This window comes from Cetorhinus maximus, chromosome 2, assembly GCF_964194155.1.
Source record: "Cetorhinus maximus chromosome 2, sCetMax3.hap1.1, whole genome shotgun sequence".
Classification (NCBI taxonomy): Eukaryota; Metazoa; Chordata; class Chondrichthyes; order Lamniformes; family Cetorhinidae; genus Cetorhinus; species Cetorhinus maximus.
This window is the reverse complement of record NC_135880.1, coordinates 47,186,872-47,204,788: the sequence shown is the minus strand read 5'-3', so window position 1 is coordinate 47,204,788 and position 17,917 is coordinate 47,186,872. Positions and strand designations below refer to the sequence as shown.

The 17,917-nt window shown below is 42.2% G+C and overlaps 1 protein-coding gene across 1 annotated transcript in view; it reads left to right on the top strand.

Annotated features, from left to right (window-relative positions):
- The window catches only part of LOC144694119 (uncharacterized), a 172,482-nt gene that overhangs the window by 97,911 nt on the left and 56,654 nt on the right, over positions 1-17,917 (top strand). Inside the window, 5 exon segments of the mRNA XM_078564479.1 lie at positions 1,039-1,182; positions 1,322-1,445; positions 6,975-7,204; positions 8,787-8,896; positions 15,539-15,643. Coding sequence (XP_078420605.1) covers positions 1,039-1,182; positions 1,322-1,445; positions 6,975-7,204; positions 8,787-8,896; positions 15,539-15,643 — 713 coding nt within the window.

Below are 17,917 nucleotides of genomic sequence, written 5' to 3'. Positions count from 1 at the left end.
TATCAAGAAGCCCCTGGGTTTTTGTATTGGCCAGAAACAAATGGCCACCCTTTGCACTTCATTTTTTAAAATGAAGATTCCTAAGGACCAATCAGGAATGGACCCTATGCGAGGATTCAAAATTATAAAGACCCTTGAATTTCTTTCCAATTTAAAGAAAGGGCACAATTCAGATGAGATTATTCTTTCCCAGTCCAAAGATTTTGGGGGTGAAGCATTTTCCAAAATGCTTTGAGCATGTTCAAAAATTGATTCAACATTAATGTTGAACGTGAATTGAGCATGCACTAACATTAGGTGAATCTAGTCACATATTCACACAGCATTTTTAAAATTCAGTAACTGAAAGCTCTCTAGCCTTTGATGTTCAAGATTATTGGATAGCAACCCTGAAATCTGGTCATATAGCCATTAACAAAGGTAAAGCTTTACTCTTGTGTTTCCAGTGGTTTTGCAGAGGTATGCGAACTAGATAATTGGGATGGTTCCTCTTATACCAATTTCTTCCCACTATTTTACCATGGCATATTTTCCAGTATCACTTAATGATGGAAAAGATTACATACAATCACCTTAGCAAAACTAGATATTAGAATAGAGCAACTATCCAGGTTTGCTAGTGGAAGTGCAACACATCAAGTACCTAAAATTAACCAGTTGAATCAATGCTGAAACCATCAATAATATTTAGGCCATAGAAGATCGTTTCAGCCTTTTGGACTTCAAAGCTGCCTGCCCCTTTAAGCTGTTGGAGGCATCTAACCCCACTAGCAGCAGCAGTGTCCTGGCCACCACCCCACAAGCGAGACCTTAGGAATATCAGCAGGAGTTAAATTAAAAGGCGGAGTTAAAATAAAAAAGGTAAAGGAGGCAAATCCTAGTAATTTCTCTGTGGCCAGTGCCAAGTCAGCCAGTTGAACCATACTTCTGGTAGCATGGTCAATGGAACACAAGACTTTCTTGTTACTGGGGAAGGCATTGTAGTCCTTTGAATAGTAGAACAATTTTCATCATGTATTTCTTTTATCCTACATCCAGACTTCTGGAGAAACTCAGTATATCAACGACATACTGCCTCTTCCAAATGAGTTATTTTCAGCGTTCACTCTGAGCAAAAAGGGAAATGCAACCATCAGCAGCATTGACATTACAGCAGCCATGGAGGTGCCTGGTGCTGCAGCAGTAAGTAGTTAATACTATTTGTGAAGTGCATTGTTTAACTAGTTTTCCAATACTGGCATTGTCCTTATTAGCAAAACATTTGTCCAAAAAGTATATATTAACCCTTGAATTAATTTATTTATTCTATTTCACAATACAGGCGTATTTAGCAAAGGATATACCTGGATCCAACACATTTATGCCTCCACCCTATGAGGTTGAAGAGATATTGAGCAGTGGTCCTGTTCTGTATGCTGGGCAGCCAGTCGCACTGTGTGTTGCCGGTAATACAATTGGAAAACATACAAATCTGAATTTTATTAAATTCAATTCCCAGAAACCTAATCATACTTGCAAAACACGCACAGTGGAGGTGCTGAGCATACTGTACCTGCCTGCTCATGTGGTCATGGACCACTTCTGATTGATGCTGCCAGCTTGTTAGCATGATCAAGGGTGCAGCCAATATGCAGCATTGGCTGCATCTGTTTGGGCAGATAAGAAATTGGGTTTGATTTATTCCACTTAAAGGCAGCCAGCACCTCTTAAAAGGGGAAGTATTCTGTGAATATAGACAAAAGCGAGGTTGAATATATACAGCAGGGAAACACTGAAAGGGTTAGAATATCTGGAAGAGTTACAAAGAAGGCAGCTAGGCTCTTGGATGCAGAGTTGGAGGCCCCAATTCAGACTGATGACTGTTAGAGGGAGATCTTAGTTCTCAGTGTGAAGAGTTGGACTACAGAATGGAAGAAAAGATTGGGAAGGGACAAGGGGGGATGCACAAACATAGTGGGAGGAGATGGGAATTGGCTGTATTTTTCCTGCCAGCTGGACATTGGAGGATTCTTTCCTCAATACACCACACCATCAAGTATCTCAAATGAAAGGAAAGAAGAAAAAGACTGAGCAGTGAGGTCAGGGAAGAGAAAGACACATGCCGAGATTTTACGCAGCAGCAATGGCTCCGTTTACCAGCTGGAAAGCCAAGGACAACCCCATCTCAGCTGGTCACATTTTACATGCAGCTAGCAATTGATTATCAGCAGTAGGAGCACCCAGGAGTGATGGCTGCTGTTGGGATTGCAGTTAAGCCTAGACCAGTGAAGACGGAGGAGGTAAGTTGCGTTGGAACCGCCAGCAGGCCTCAGTGGGGTGAGAGTTTAGGGAGGGTTTTGGGGGTCATTCATGAGTCTTTCAGTGGGAGCAGGCCTTGTCGCTGGGGAGGACCTCCATGGGCCACAGATGCCAGAATAGGACCCAAGCCATGGGAAGGCTGCAAACATATACCTGGCAGTCTCCCCAGGTGAAGGGTCTACCCCAGGAAGATGTCTTTATGTGGCCCCTAATTGACCACTTAAGTGCATCAATTGGCCAAACGCCAGCCCACCATATGGTAAAATGCCAGTAACAGTGAGAAGGTATTCTACCTTCCCTTGCCCCCCTCCCCAATCACCTGATTTACCCCCCTCTCACCTCCAAGTAGGTATCCCTGGGGTCTTGTAAATCCCTGGCTATAGTAGTAGAAAAAGCGAGGTTGAAAACAGCCACACCAGAGATTAAGAGAAAGACCATTTACAATTTAATGTTCATTAGGCTTTCTTGGTGCTTCACATCAGTTTCTGGTCGAAAGTTATATTCCAACATGCTCCAAGTTACAACCTGTTAAGGATAAATCTACAACCATAGAATTTTAACGTCACAGAAGGAGGCCATTCAGCCCATCATGTCTGCACCGGCTCTCCAAATGAGCATTATGACTCCGTGCCATTGCCCTGCCTTTTCCCCATACCCTGCCCATTATTTGAATAGAAACAATCATCTAACGCTCTTGTGAATGCCTCTATTGTACCTGCCTCCACCACAGTTCCAGGCAGCGCATTCCAGACCCGTACCACTCTGAAATTGTTTTTTCTCACAACACGTTTGCTTCTTTTGCAAACCACTAAATCTGTGCCCTCTCATTCTTGACCCTTTTATGAGCGGGAACAGCTTCTCCCTATCTACTCTCTCCAGTCCCCTCATTATTATGGATAATTAAGCAGAACCTCAAAGTTCATAATCTCTGGATTATTACCTGGGCCATGTACAAATTGGCATAGGACAAATCAGATTAGGGAGATGAATGCGTGGCTCAAAGACTGGTGTGGGAGAAGTGGGTTCTGGTTCATGATACTGGCACCAGTACTGGGGAAAGTGGGATCTATACCACTGGGACAGTCTACACATGAACTGTGCTGGGACCAGTGTTCTTGGCAAGCCATATAACTAGGAAAGTAGAGAGGGTTTTAAACTAAGTATTGGGGGCAAGGGTACAAATTTGGGAAGATGTGGTAAATCAAATAGAGACAAGGCAAAAGAGAAAGGTATTGTTACAGGAAATGAAAAATGGACAGTGACAGGAAGGGATAGAGAGTAAATCAACAGATGAGACTAGAGGTTATAAAAAGAATAAAAGGATCAAACTAAAGGCTTTGTATTTGAATGCACGAAATATTCAATGCAAAATGATCTCAGTGCGCACATAGAAATAAATAAATACAATTTGGTAGCCATTATAGAGATATGGCTGAAGGAGGACATGGTTTGGGACCTGAATATTAAAGAGTACAGGACATTTAGGAAGGACGGGAATCAAGGAAAATGTGGAGGGGTGGCTCTATTAGTTAATGATGGTATTAACACAACAGAGGGGAATGACCTTAATTCAGGAAACCTGAATGTGGAAACAGCTTGGGTAGAGATGAGAAATGGTAAAGGCAAGGAGTCACTTCTGGGAGTCATGTACAGGCTCCCTTAATAGTAACCACATGGTAGGGTGGAGCATAAAGGAAGAAATAATGGGAGCTTGTCAGAAAGGCACAGCAATAATTATGGGAGATTTTAATCTACATAGTCTGGAAAAGTCAGATGGGCAAAGGTAGCTTTGATGAGGAGTTCATAGAATATTTCCAGGATAGTTTCTTAGAACAGTGTGTTCTGGAGCTAACCAGAGAGAAGACTACATTAGACCTGGTATTTGCAACGAGATGAGATTATTTAATGATTTCATAATGAAGGCACCCCTAGGTAGCAGCGACCACAATAATATTGAATTTTACATTCAGTTTGAGGGAGAGAAGAGTGGATCTGAGACTATGCTTTAAAACTTAAATTAGGGCAATTATGAGGGCATGAAAGTAGAGCTGGCTAAAGTGAATTGGCAAATTAGGTTAAGGGATAGGTCAATAGAGATGCAGTGGCAAACATTTAAGGGGATATTTCAGAATACACTATAGATACAATCCAACAAGTAAGAAGAAGTCCAAGAGATCGACAGATCATCCGTGGTTAACTAGAAAGGTTAAAGATAGTATCAAACTTAAAGAAAAAGCATATAATTGTGCAAAGATATGTGGAAGGTCAGAAGATTGGACATAACAAATGCAAGTGTTGGTTCTATAGAAAGTGAGTCTGGAGAATTGATAATGGAAACAAAGAAATGGCAGATGAATTGAAGAGGTATTTTGCATCAGTCTTCACTATAGAGGATAAGTAACATCCCAGAAACAGCTATAAATCAGGAAATGGAAGGGAGGGAGGGAGGAACTCAGGAAAATTACCATCACCAGGGAAGTAGTACTGAGTAAATTGTTGGAGCTGCAGGTTGACAAGTGCCTGGGTCCTGATGGACTTCATCCTAGGGTCTTAAAAGAAGTGGCTAGAGAGATAGTTGATGCATTGGTTTTAATTTTCCAAAACTCCCTAAATTCAGGGAATGTCCCTTTAGATTGGAAGATAGCAAATTTAACTCCATTATTTAAAAAGGGAGGGAGATAGAAAAGAGGAAACTATAGGCCAGTTAGCTTAACATCTGTCATAGGGAAAATGTTAGAAGCTATCATTAAAGGTGTTAAAACAGGGCACCTGGATAAGTTCAAGGTGATCAGGTACAGTTAGCATGGTTTTGAGAAAGGGAAATCATGTTTAATCAACTTACTGAACATTGTTGAGGAAGTAACACGTACTGTGGATAAACAGGAACCAGTGGATGTATTGTACTTAGATTTCCAGAAGGCATTTGATAAAGTGCCATATCAAAGGTTATTGTGGAAAATAAAAGCTCATAGCATAAGGGGTAACATATTGGCACAGGTAGAAGATTGGCTGGCTAACAGGAAGCAGAGAGTAGGCGTAAATGGGCCTTTTTCAGGTTGGCACAGTGTAATGAGTGGTGTGCCACTGGGAGCTCAACAGTCTACAATTTATATATGACTTGAATGAAGGGATGGGTGGGATGGTTGCCAAATTTGCTGATGCCACAAAGATAGGTAAGAAAGCAAGTTGTGAAGAGGACAAGGGAGGCTCCAAAAAGATATAGATAGGTTAAGTGAGTGGGCAAATGGAGTAAACTTTGGGAAAATGTAAATTTGTCCATTTTGGAAGGAAGAATAAAAGAGAAGCATATTATCCAAATGGTGATATATTGCAGAGCTAAGAAATGCAGAGGGATCTGAGTGTCTTAGTGAAAAGGCTAGTTTGCAGGTACATCAGGTAATTAGGAAAACTAGTAGAATGCTATCATTTATTACAAGGGGAATTGGATAAAAAGTAGGGAGGTTACGCTTCAGTTGTACAGAGCACTAGTGAGACCACATCTGCAGTACTGTAAACAGTGTAGGTCTCCTTATTTAAAGGAAGGATGTAAATGTGTTGGAAGCAGTTCAGAGAAGGTTTACCAGACTAATACCCAGAATGGGCAGGTTGTCTTATGAGGAAAGGTTGGACAGGCTAGGCTTGTTTCCGCTGGAGTTTAGAAGAGTAAGAGGCAACTTGATTGAAACATTTAAGATCCTGAGGGGTCTTGACAGGGTGGATGTGGAGAGGATGTTCCCTCTTGTAGGAAAATCTAGGACTAGGGGTCACTGTTTAAAAATAAGGGGTCACCCATTTGAGACAGTGATGAGGCAAGATCTTTTCTCTCAGAGGGTCACGAGTCTTTGCAACTCTCCTCCTGAAAGGGCTGTGGCAGCAGAGTCTTTGAATATTTTTAAGGCAGAGGTGGATAAATTCTTGGTAAGCAAGGGGGTAACAGGATGCACATCTGAGGTTACTATCAGATCAGCCATGATCTTATTAAATGGTGGAGCTGGCTTGAGGGGCCAAATGGCCTACTCCTGCTCCTTTGTTCGTATTGAATGGTCATCTTACCAAAAGGATAGCTCAGCTGCATGAATTTTTCAAGTGACAGTGTCACTAGCTGATTTTCTTTTTTAAACACCCACGAGTGATGGCAAACCCTAATTGTAACTAGAAGTTGTGCAAAATTCAAGAAATTAGTAAAAAAAAATATCTACAATAGTTGATCTAGCGTTAAAATAAAAGCAAAATACTGTGGATACTAGAGTTTTAAAATAAAAACCAGATGTGCTGGAAAAGGTCAGGTCCGGCAGCATCTGTGGAGAGAGAAACAGAGTTAATGTTTTGAGTCCAATATGACTCTTCTTTGGAACTGAATAGAGGCAGAAATGTGGTGAGTTTTATGCTGTTTAAAAAGTGGGAGGGTCAGGTGGAACAAAAAGGCAAGGCAAGGATAGGTTAGAGGGTGGGGAAATTAAATGACAAAGATGGTGGTAGTAAAGGAACAAAGCATTGGCCCAGAGTAGGTGTTAATAGCAAAATAGCAAATATTGATCTAGCATTATTGTTCAAATTATGAATTAGAAGTTTTAGGATTTTTAAAAAATCACAGATATAAAAGATGTTGATTTTCAGTACCATTTCAACAGCTGCCCAGGCACTTGTAAGTTAACCATACCTATTTTCATATTAAGTTTCACAGCATCGTGCTCTCGAGATGGTAGAAAGAGTGAAGGTCACCTACAAGGATCAACAACCACCAATAGTGACCCTTGAAGAAGCTATTGAAAAGAAATCCTTTTACCCGCCATCTGGAAAGGAGTTGCTTGTTGGTGATCCTACCGGTGCTATTTCAGTATCTCCTTGCAAAATTGAAGGTGAAGTTAGAGCAGGTGAACAGTACCATTTCCACTTGGAAACACAGGTAACTTTCTAAACGTTTAATGACAGTAAGAATTGCACAGTATATAATTTTATTTATGAATTTAATCTCTATTTCAGGATTGAAGTTGTGGTTAAAAAGCCCATGAATCCCAAACCCAATTCTTTTGCTTGCCTTTTAGAAGCTCCATCTCCAGGTCTTTTACAATGGACCTCCCATTGACTTCTAAGTTTCAATGTTGGGTTCCCGATTGATCCAGAATGTATCATGGAAGATACTATGTGCAGACTATGCATAACTTAAGGGGTGTAGAGACCTGCACACTACTGTTCATATAGAAGTGGAATAAATGATAGATGTGGAATCTGCTTTGAAGAAACCATAAAGGAAAAGTGTGGGACTGCAACAAAAAAATATTGTAAGGGAACTTTGAGATGGCTTAAGATTTGAAAATGAGGAACATAACAGGGCAGACATCTGCTGGCCCCTGAATTTGATATGGATGTATCTGCATGCTCCTGAGATTAAATAACAAAATGTTTCCTGGATCAACAGCCAAAGGGAGTGATAATGGGTAAAGGAAAGAAACAAAAGATATGCCTGGATGAGGTGTAAATGGATGAATAGCAGCTGTTTGAATACAAAGTGAAGGGATTAAGAAAGAAAAATAGCCAGCAAAAGAGAAAATACATGAAACAAGATATGGACAGGTTATAATCTAAAATTGTTGAACTTGAATGTTGAGCACAGAAGATTCTAGAGTGCCAAGTTGAAAGATGAGGTGCTGTTCTTCGAGCTAGCATTAGCTTCACTGGAACACTGTAGCAGACCATGGGCTGAAAGGTCAGTAGTGAGAGCAAGGTGGAGAATAGAAATGCCAAGTGACAGGAAGCTCAGGGGTCATGCTGGCAGGCTGAAGGGAGGTGTTCCGCAAAGCAGTCACCAAGCCTGTGTCCTCTTTATCCTGGACAGACCACATCATGTATAGCAACTACAGTATACTAAATCACAAAATCGTTACGGTGCAGAAAGAGGCCATTTGGCCAATCATGTCTGCACTGGCTCTCTAAATGAACATTATGACTCCATGCCATTAGACCATAAGACCATAAGATATAGGAGCAGAAATTTGGCCATTCGGCCCATCGAGTCTGCTCCGCCATTCAATCATGGCTGATAAGTTTCTCAACCCCATTCTCCCGCCTTCTCCCCGTAACCTTTGATCCCCTTACCAATCAAGAACCTATCTATCTCGGTCTTAAATACACTCAATGACCTGGCCTCCACAGCCTTCTGTGGCAATGAATTCCATAGATTCACCGCTCTCTGGCTAAAGAAGTTTCTCCTCATCTCTGTTCATAATTTTTCCATATATTCAGACATTTTGTCTTTGACACTGTTATTTGAGTCCTAGATATTTCTGTAATAAGGAAACATTCTGAGACAGGCATCTCTATCATCTCTGGTGCCCTTCCTGGAAACTTTTGCTGAGGCGTAAAGAGAGTGGAGCTCTGGAGGCGTAGGTCCCCTGTCCATTTTAAATTAAGATTGTATAACCTGAGAGAGTACATTAGAAGTAATTTTCTTCAGCCATATTTTTACTGTATTGTTTATTTTTGGACAGATTTGTCGGTGTGTACCTACTGAAAATGGTTTGGATGTCCAGGCATCTAGCCAGTGGTTGGACTTTGCGCAACAAGCCATTGCCGGTGCCATTGGAGTACCTCTCAAGGAGTAAACAGATTTTTCTTTCTTAGCTCATTGTGACTAACTTGCTACAATGACTTTACAACACATACTAACAGTTACATTGGCATTGTACAAGGCAAACTTTAATATAAACTCTGGGTGAAGTGTGGCATACATGCTTAATCTTCCACGTCATAAATTATGTTAAGCTCACAAAAACATTTCTAACAGAAAATAAATAAAGAGACTGTGATGTGGCAGTCAGTTACCAGGCTACTTTTGTCTTAAATACACACTGCCATCACCATCAAGACTTTCCAATGAGTATGGTAACTATATCTACCTATAAACAAATATAACAGTATGCTGTCATTTTAATTTATTTTAGTTTCTTTCCCATGCTCCTTATTCCCTTCCAACTACTTCAGCTGTTATTGCTGGATAATATGGATCACAGACTTCATAATTCCTGAAGTCTGTGGAGACAGGAGGACATTGTGTCATGATTTCTTTAGTCAGTCACTGAAATCAAGGCCAAGTCCAGTATTTGGCCAAACAGGACCATACAATGTGGCAAACTAGGCCATTAGCAGCAACCTCAGACAAAAAAGTATGGAAATGCGTGCAGGTGCTCTGCTGAGGTTTGTGGCAAGGTCACTTTGTCTGTGAAGGAATAGGGATCAAATAATGTGGAATTAATACAGGAATGTTAGGTTGAAAGCTACTTTGGGTAAATTCACAGTAAAACATATTTTTTCAGGAGTCAAAACTAGCTTGCAAAAACAGCAAGGTTAACTCCCTTCACCACAAAATGAATTCGCCGATAAGAAATACACGCACCTAAAAAACAGTATTCTATGGGCAGAATTTTGTCTTCAGCGTGTGGGGCCCATCCCCGCATGCTGATGAGTAAAATGATGCGCGGTGACGTCAGGCTTGCATGCCAATGTCACCACACGTCATTCCGATCTTTCGTTCGGTGGACACGCGTTGGAGTCGGCTGCGCGCTCACCAAACTGTCAAAGGCCTGTTAAGGCCATTAATAAACCAATTTGGGCAATTGACAGGGCTACCTGTCCAACCTTAAAGTTGGCGGGTGGGCGAAGAGCCCAAGCGGCCTTCACGTTTTGCTGAAACTTCATCCACGGGCAGTATGAAATTTCATGAAGGTTTTATTAAATAACTAAAACATTTTTTTGATAATTCATAAACATGTCCCGGCTCATGTGACACTGTCACATGAGGGGACATTTCTGAATAATTTTATTCTTTCTTTTTTTTCAAACTTTAAAACTAAACATAATTTCCCTGAGCCCGCTCCTGAACGGCCCGCCCTTCAGGCAGAAGATTCTGCCCTATGGTTCTTGCCATTATATTAGCATTTACAATGCTACTCCTGATAATTAAAACTGCAATCAGATAAATTCAAAACAACAATGTCTAGGAATTAAACAGGCACCCTCATTATAATAGATTGTGCTTTCACCAAATGTAGGATCCTAATTAGGGATGGTCTATTATTGATCAAATGATCTACGTAACTATTAATTATACAACCGCAAAATTCATTTTAAATATCTTAACCCAAACTCGAACTTTCAGATTCATTATATTCTCGTTGATAACTACAGACGTGTTTTGAACCTAACGAATCTCACATAGTTGGGGATTAAGTTAATATTACTTTAATATTTGATGGAAATCCTTACTTTCTTTTGAATTGCTATATCTGTAACAAGTAAAGTCTAAATCTAGGATTTTCTAACAGAAATAAGAGCTAGCTATCTTTTCTTGTCAGAATTTATCTCGCTTGTGCTTTATACCATGTGTATAACCACCATGATTGCATGCTTTCTTATTATAATAAATTTGTGGGTGCTTAAAACTTTAATTATCTCAAAGACTCATGAACACCAACACCCCTCCCACCCCCCCGCCCACCCCATACCAGTTCCCTTGTAGTGAGAGAATATTTACTGAGGGGTTTCACCCGGACCGCTATAATATCCAGGAAATTACAATCTATTTAAGAAACAGTTGTAAAAAGTCTATCCAGAAGGCCCTAACAGTAGCTGTGCTGTAGGACAGAGAATAAATCAGGAGATAATGAGGGCACGTAAAAAAGGCAGCATATTAATCATGGGTGATTTTATTCTTCATGTAGATTGGGAAAATCAAATTGGCAGAGGTAGCCATGAGCAAGAATTCATAGGCCTGAGTTTTCCCGTCAGCGATTTGGGGGCGGGGCCTGCTCGCCGATGGGAAAATGATGTGGGATGACGTCGGGAGGAACCGCCGACGTCATCCCGGTCCATTTAAATATTCAGGAAAGCGGGCAGACAGCGAAATCAGCTGTCCGCCCACCGACCTGCCAATGGTCAATTGAGGCCATTGACAGGATAATTAAGGCAATTAAAGGCCCTGCCTGTCCAACCTTAAGGTTGGCGGGCAGGCCAAGAGCACCAGCGGGCTTCTGATAAAACATGAAACCTCACCCACTGGTGGGATGAGGTTTCATGTCCGTTTTAAAAATCTTAAATAAACTTTATGTGAGATTTATTAACATGTCCCATCTCCTGTGACATTGTCACATGAGGGGGACATGTTAATATTTTTTTTATTTTTCTATTTTGACACTCTGAAGCACTGTCAGTAATCTCCCTGAGACAGCACTTAGTCTCAGGGAGCAGTGTGCTCTTTCGCGTGCATGCATGAAAGAGCGCACTTTGACAGTTGGGGAATCCCTCCCCCCCTCCGCACAGGAAGCGCATAGCGCATGGCGCTTCCTGTCGGGCAGACTGCTAGGCGGACCTTAATTGGCCCGCCCACTTAAAATGGAGGTGGTGCCCGCTTCGGCGGCAGAGTTCGGCTGCCCACCCGCCATCAAACAGGTGGGACCCGCCCGCCAACCTAGGGCAAAATTCTGCCCATACAGTGTATTTGGGACAGTTTCCTACAATATGTTGTGGGTCCAACCAGGTATCAGGCTATTTTGGATCTGGTAATATGTAATGAGGCAGGTTTAATAAATGATCTCAGAGTAAAAGATACCCTAGGAATCAGTGACCATAACATGGTGGAATTTAGCATTCAGTTTGAAAATGAGAAACTTAGTTCGGAAACAACTGTGCTAAACTTAAATAAGGGTAATTACAAAGAAATGAGGGCAGAATTGGCTGGAGTGGACTGGGAAAGGAGTTTAGCAGAAAAGAGGGTTGATGAACAAAAGCATACGTGAGAAAATAGTTCATGACTCGCAACAAAGATACATCCCAGTGAGGAAGAAGGATTGTAGGAAGGGGATAAACCAGCCATGGTTAACCAAGGAAGTTAAGGCTAGTATCAAAATGAAAGAAAAAGCATACACTGTAGCAAAGATTATTGGTAAGCCAGAGGATTGGGAAAGTTTTAAAAACCAACAGAAGATGACCAAAAAAAAATAAAGAGGGAGAAAATAAAATTTGAGGGTAAACTAGAAAGTAATATAAAAATGGACAATAAGAGCTGCTTTAAATATATAAAAAGGAAGAGAGAGACCAAAGCCAATATAGGCCCCTTAGAGAATGAGGCTGGGGAAATAATAATGGGGAACCAGGAAATGGCAGAGGAGTTGAATAAATACTTTGCATCAGTCTTAACAGTAGAAGAAGCTAATAGCATACCAAAAATACTAAATAATCATGGGGCAAAAGTGGGGAAGGAAATAAATACAATAACTATCACTAGAGAAAATGTACTAGGGAAACTAATGTGGCTAAAGGCCGATAAGTCAATCCTAGAGGATTGGAAAACTGCCAATGTAACACCCTTTTTCAAAAGGGGAGGGAAGACAAAAAATAGCTAACTATAGACCAGTTAGCATAACATCTGTCATTGGGAAAATGTTAGAGTCTATTATAAAGAATGTAATAGCAGAGCATTTAGAAATGCATAATCAAGTAGAGTCAGCATGGCTTCATGAAGGGGAAATCATACTTGACAAATTTATTAAAATTCTTTGAGGAGGTAACAAGCAGGATAGATAAAGGGGAACCAGTAGGTGTAATATATTTGTACTTGTAAAAGGCATTCGATAAGGCTACTTAACACGATAAGAGCCGAAGGTGTTGGGGGTATTATATTAGCATGGATAGAGGATTGGCTGACTAATAGAAGACAAAGAGTTGGGATACGAGGGGCATTTTCAGGATGGCAACCTGTAACTAATGGAGTGCCACAGGGGTCAGTGCTGGGGATCAGAATTACTTACAATATATATATTAATGACTTGGATGAGGGAAATGAATGTACTATCACCAAGTTTGCAAATGACACAAAAATAGGAGGGAAGGCAAGTGGTGAGGATGAAATAAGGGGCAGGATTTTGCCCATGATGGGCAGGCGGGCAGCCAATCACTGCTGCCGAAATGGGCCCCGCCGCTATTTTACGTGGGAGGGCCAATTAAGGCCTGCCCAGCGTGTCGCTCAATGGGAAGCGCTATGCGTTTCCTGTGCAGGCGGGGGTGCGGTGGGATTCCCCAACTGCGAGAGTGCACTCTTTCGTGCATGCGCTCGAAAGAGGGCACATCTCCCTGAGGCTAAGTGCTGCCTCAGGGAGATCGCTGAAAGGCTGTGAAAGAATAAAAATAGAACCAATGAAAAAATCGTTAACATGTCCCCCTCATGTGAAAATGTCACACGAGATAGGACATATTAATGAAGTACACAAAAACTTTATTAAACTTTTTTAAATCCGAAAACAAACTCCATCCTGCCAGTGGATGAGGTTTGTTAAAAAATCACTTACCCGCCTGCCTGTTGGGCCAGTGCGCCGAGCTGAATGTTGCATGGGCTCCTCAAAATCCTCGCCAGTTGGTGACTTAATGGCCTTAACAATTCCTTTAATTAATGGCGGGCGCGCGTCATGCTGCATAGCGCGCCCGCTGACCTAAGCATCGCGATGCCACGCGCTGACGTCGGCACGCTCGCACGACATTAGCACGCGACATTTTAAACGCTGACGTGCGGGCTCCGCCACCCACACGTCAGCCAGAAGATTCAGCTCAATGAGTCTACAGAGGGATATAAACAGGTTAAGTGAGTGGGTAAAAACGTGGCAGATGGAACATAACATGGGAAAATGTGAGGTTATGCACTTTGTCAGAAAGAATAGAGGAGCTGAATACTCCAGAGACTGCAGAAAGCTGCAGCACAGAGGGATTTTGGGGTCCTCGTGCATGAATCAGAAAAAGCTAACATACAAGTTCAGCAGATAATAGGTAAGGCAAATGGAATGTTGGCCTTTATTTCAAAGGGAATGAAGTATAAAAATAGGGAAGTCTTGATAAAACTATACAAGGCACTAGTTAGATCACACCTAGAATACTGTGAACAATTTTGGTCCCCTTATCTAAAGAAAGATATACTGGCATTGGAGGCAGTCCAGAGAAGGTTCACTAGGAAGATCCCGGGGATGGAGGGATTTTCTTATGAGGAGAGGTTGAGTTGGTTGGGCCTGTACTCATTGGAGTTTAGAAAATGAGAGGTGACCTTATTGAAACACATAAGATTCTTAGGGGGCTTGACAGGGTAGATGCTGAGAGGTTGTTTCCCCTTCTGGGAGGGTCTAGGACCAGAGGGCATAATCTCAGAGTAAGGGGATACGCACTTAAAACAGAAATGAGGAGGAATTTCTTCTCTCAGAGGGTAGTCAATCTGTGGAATTCTTTACCGTAGAGGGCTGTAGAGGGCTGGGTCATTAAGTATATTCAACGTTGAGATAGACAGACTTTTAATCAGGAAGGGAATCGAGGGATGAGGGGAAAAGGCAGGAATGTGGAGTTGAGGATTATCAGATCAGCCATGGTCTCATTGACTGGTGGAGCAGACTAGATGGGCCGAATGGCCTACTTCTGCTCCTACGTCTTATGGCAATGATTCTGGTTGATTTCAATCCTTTACTCGAAGGTCGAGCGGGGCTCATAACCCAATAACATGTCCTTGGGTCTAGCTCCTTCTGACTGAAGTTGAGGGAAATTAAACAGAAGGTACAAAGGACCTTGAATAAACTTCAAATGTTGATTAATGTTGTAACACATCACTGAAGGAAAAATATTACTGCTAATCGAGAATTGCCTAAACAGGCAATATGCAGTTTTGCAGTATATGTAGAAAATACTGGAAATACATAGCAGGTGTGTCAGCAGTTGATAAAAGAAAAGGCTAGTGAACCTTGTGTGTTATAAAAACAGTAAGTGCTGGAAAAACTCAGGAGGTTTGGTAGCATCTGTGGGGTGAGAAACAGAGTTAATGTTTTGAGTCCGTATGACTCTTCTTCCAGTTCCGAAGAAAGGCCATATTGGAATCGAACGTTAACTCTGTTTCTCTCTTCACATATGCTACCAGACCTGCCGAGTTTACCCAGCACTTACTGCTTTTATTTCAGATCGCCACATCTGCAGTATTTTGCTGACATTTTGTGTTAATTGGGTTGTGACAAAGGACCTACACCTGAAACATTAGCTTTTGTCTTTACAGAGCTGATGGACTGCTGGGTATTCACATTTTTTACTTAACAATTATTTCGGATTTCTGCTGTTTTAATCTCTAACATACAACTTCGTGTAATCCTGAATTGCCTTTTGCTCTGGTATTAGCCAAAACATAATTATCAGGTTTAAGCATTTAGAAATGTTTTTCTTTGTACAGGGTTAACATCACAGCTAAACATTTGGGCGGAGCTTATGGAGCTAAAGTTAGTCGAGCCAACTTAGTGGCTTGTGGTGCAGCAGTGGCTGCAACATTGCTTCACAGGTAGGATTCAGTTGAATGTTTTTAATGCAGCAAGCTATTGTTATCTGGCATGCATTGCTTGAAAGGGTAATGGAAGAAGATTCAATCATAACTTTCAAAAGCTGTGTCCTTGAAACAGAAAAAAATTTGCAGGAATATGGGGAAACAGTGGGACTAATTGGATAATAACTTGGTCTTGGGAATCTGTTCTTTGTGGAGACCTCACGGCCAATATGTTTTGCCCTAGCAGCATTGTTGCAGAGTGGGTCTTTGTCCACCTCATGCCTTCCTCCCTATGCCAGAAGATTGCCCAGAAAGCAGAATCCATTGGAATCCTAGCAGGATGGATTCCTACCCAAACTTTCATTTCTACAGCCAACTCCAGCTTGATGCCACCACCGAACACATCTTCCTCTCACCCCTCCCCCGTCAGCATTCCATAGGGACCGTTCCCTCAGTGACACCCTCGTCCACCCGCTCTGTCACCCCCAACAATTCATCCCCTTCCCAAGGCACCTTTCCATACCATTGCAGAAGGTGCAACACCTGCCCCTTTACCTCCTCCATCCTCACTGACCAATGCCCCAAACACTCCTTTCAGGTGAAGCAGCACTTCACTTGTACCTCCTTCAATTTGGTCTACTGCATTCGCTGCTCCCAATGCAGTCTCCTCTACATTGGAGAGACATAACACAGGCTGGGTGACCGTTTTGTGGAACACCTTCTGTCTGTCTGCAAACATGACTCAGACCTTCCTGTCGCTTGCCATTTCAACACTCCACCCTGCTCTCATGCCTACATGTCCGTCCTTGGCCTGCTGCAATGTTCCAGTGAAGCTCAATGCAAACTGGAGGAACAGCACCTCATCTTCCAATTAAGCACTTTACAGCCTTCCGGACTTAACATCGAGTTCAATAACTTCAGACCATGAACTCTCTCTTCCATCTTCACCCCCTTCTTTTTAACCCCTTTAATTTTTTTTTGCATTTACTTTTATGTTTTATTTTTTGTTTAATTATTTTTTAAATCCTTTATTATCCTTTTTTTATCCTTTTCCCCCTCCACCAACACCCCCACCCCCAACAGGGCCATCTGTCACTTGTTCTGTGTTGTCCTTTCACAGAGTGCTGACCCTTGTTCTGCCATTAGCACCTTCTGCTTTCTCACCTTTATGGCATGATCAGAACCATCAGCACCTTCTTTAGCCTTCATCACTACCATTAACATTCCCTTTGTCTTGTGTCCATGACACCTTTGTCAATCTCTCCTTAGCCTCCACCTATCGCTGACCTTCTATTCTGCTTTAATTGCTCCACCCCACTCCAACAGTATAAATTTCATCTTGTTTCTACTTCTCTTTAGCTCTGAGGAAGAGTCATATGGACTCGAAACATTAACTTTGTTTCTCTCCCTGCAAATGTTGTCAGACCTAATCACAGAATTGTTACGATGTCGGAGGAGATCATTTGGCCCATTCTAATGTTCCTAATACTGCCAGAAACTGACATAAAGCAGGTCGAAAATTCTTCCTTAAAAACACATCACTGGAAGAGCTATCTGTCCTCTTCTGATCCACCACTGGAATCATCACCTGTGGCCCGAGGAGCTACCTCAAGATCTTCTTCCTCCAGTGGGTCCCCCCTTGCCAGAGCCAGATTGTGGAGAGAGCAGCATGCAATGACTATCAGAGATGCACACTCTGTGGGGAATTATAGCTCCCCCCGCTGAATGGTCCAGGTACCTGAATCTCATTTTCAGAAGACCTATGGCCCTCTCTATCACTACCCTTGTGGAGCCATGACTCCTATTATACCTCTGCTCTGGATCTGTTCTTGAGTACTGGAGAGGTGTCATAAGCCACCTTTTCAATGGATAGCCCTTGTCACCTGGCAGCCATCCATCTAGTCGAGCTGGAGCCATGAACAGCCTTGGCACCTGTGAGTGTCAGATGATGTATGTGTCATGGGAGCTGCCAGGGTACCTTGCACAGACTTGCAGAATCTGTGTCTTGTCGTCACAAACCATCTTAATATTCATGGAGTGGAATCCCTTTCCTGTTGATGAAGGCACCTGGCTGACCCTAGCACCTTGATGGTCACATGTGTGCAGTCAGAGATTTTGCTGCGATTGTTGGGTTCCCCTGCATCCAGGATGTGGGGGAACCCAACAACCACAGCAAAGCCTCTGGCTCACTCAGCCTGGCTGGTCTCATCTGTCCGGAAATGAATGAATGCCATGACCTGCCCGAACAGAGCATCAGTCACCAGCTTCAGGCAACTGTGCACAGCTGATTAG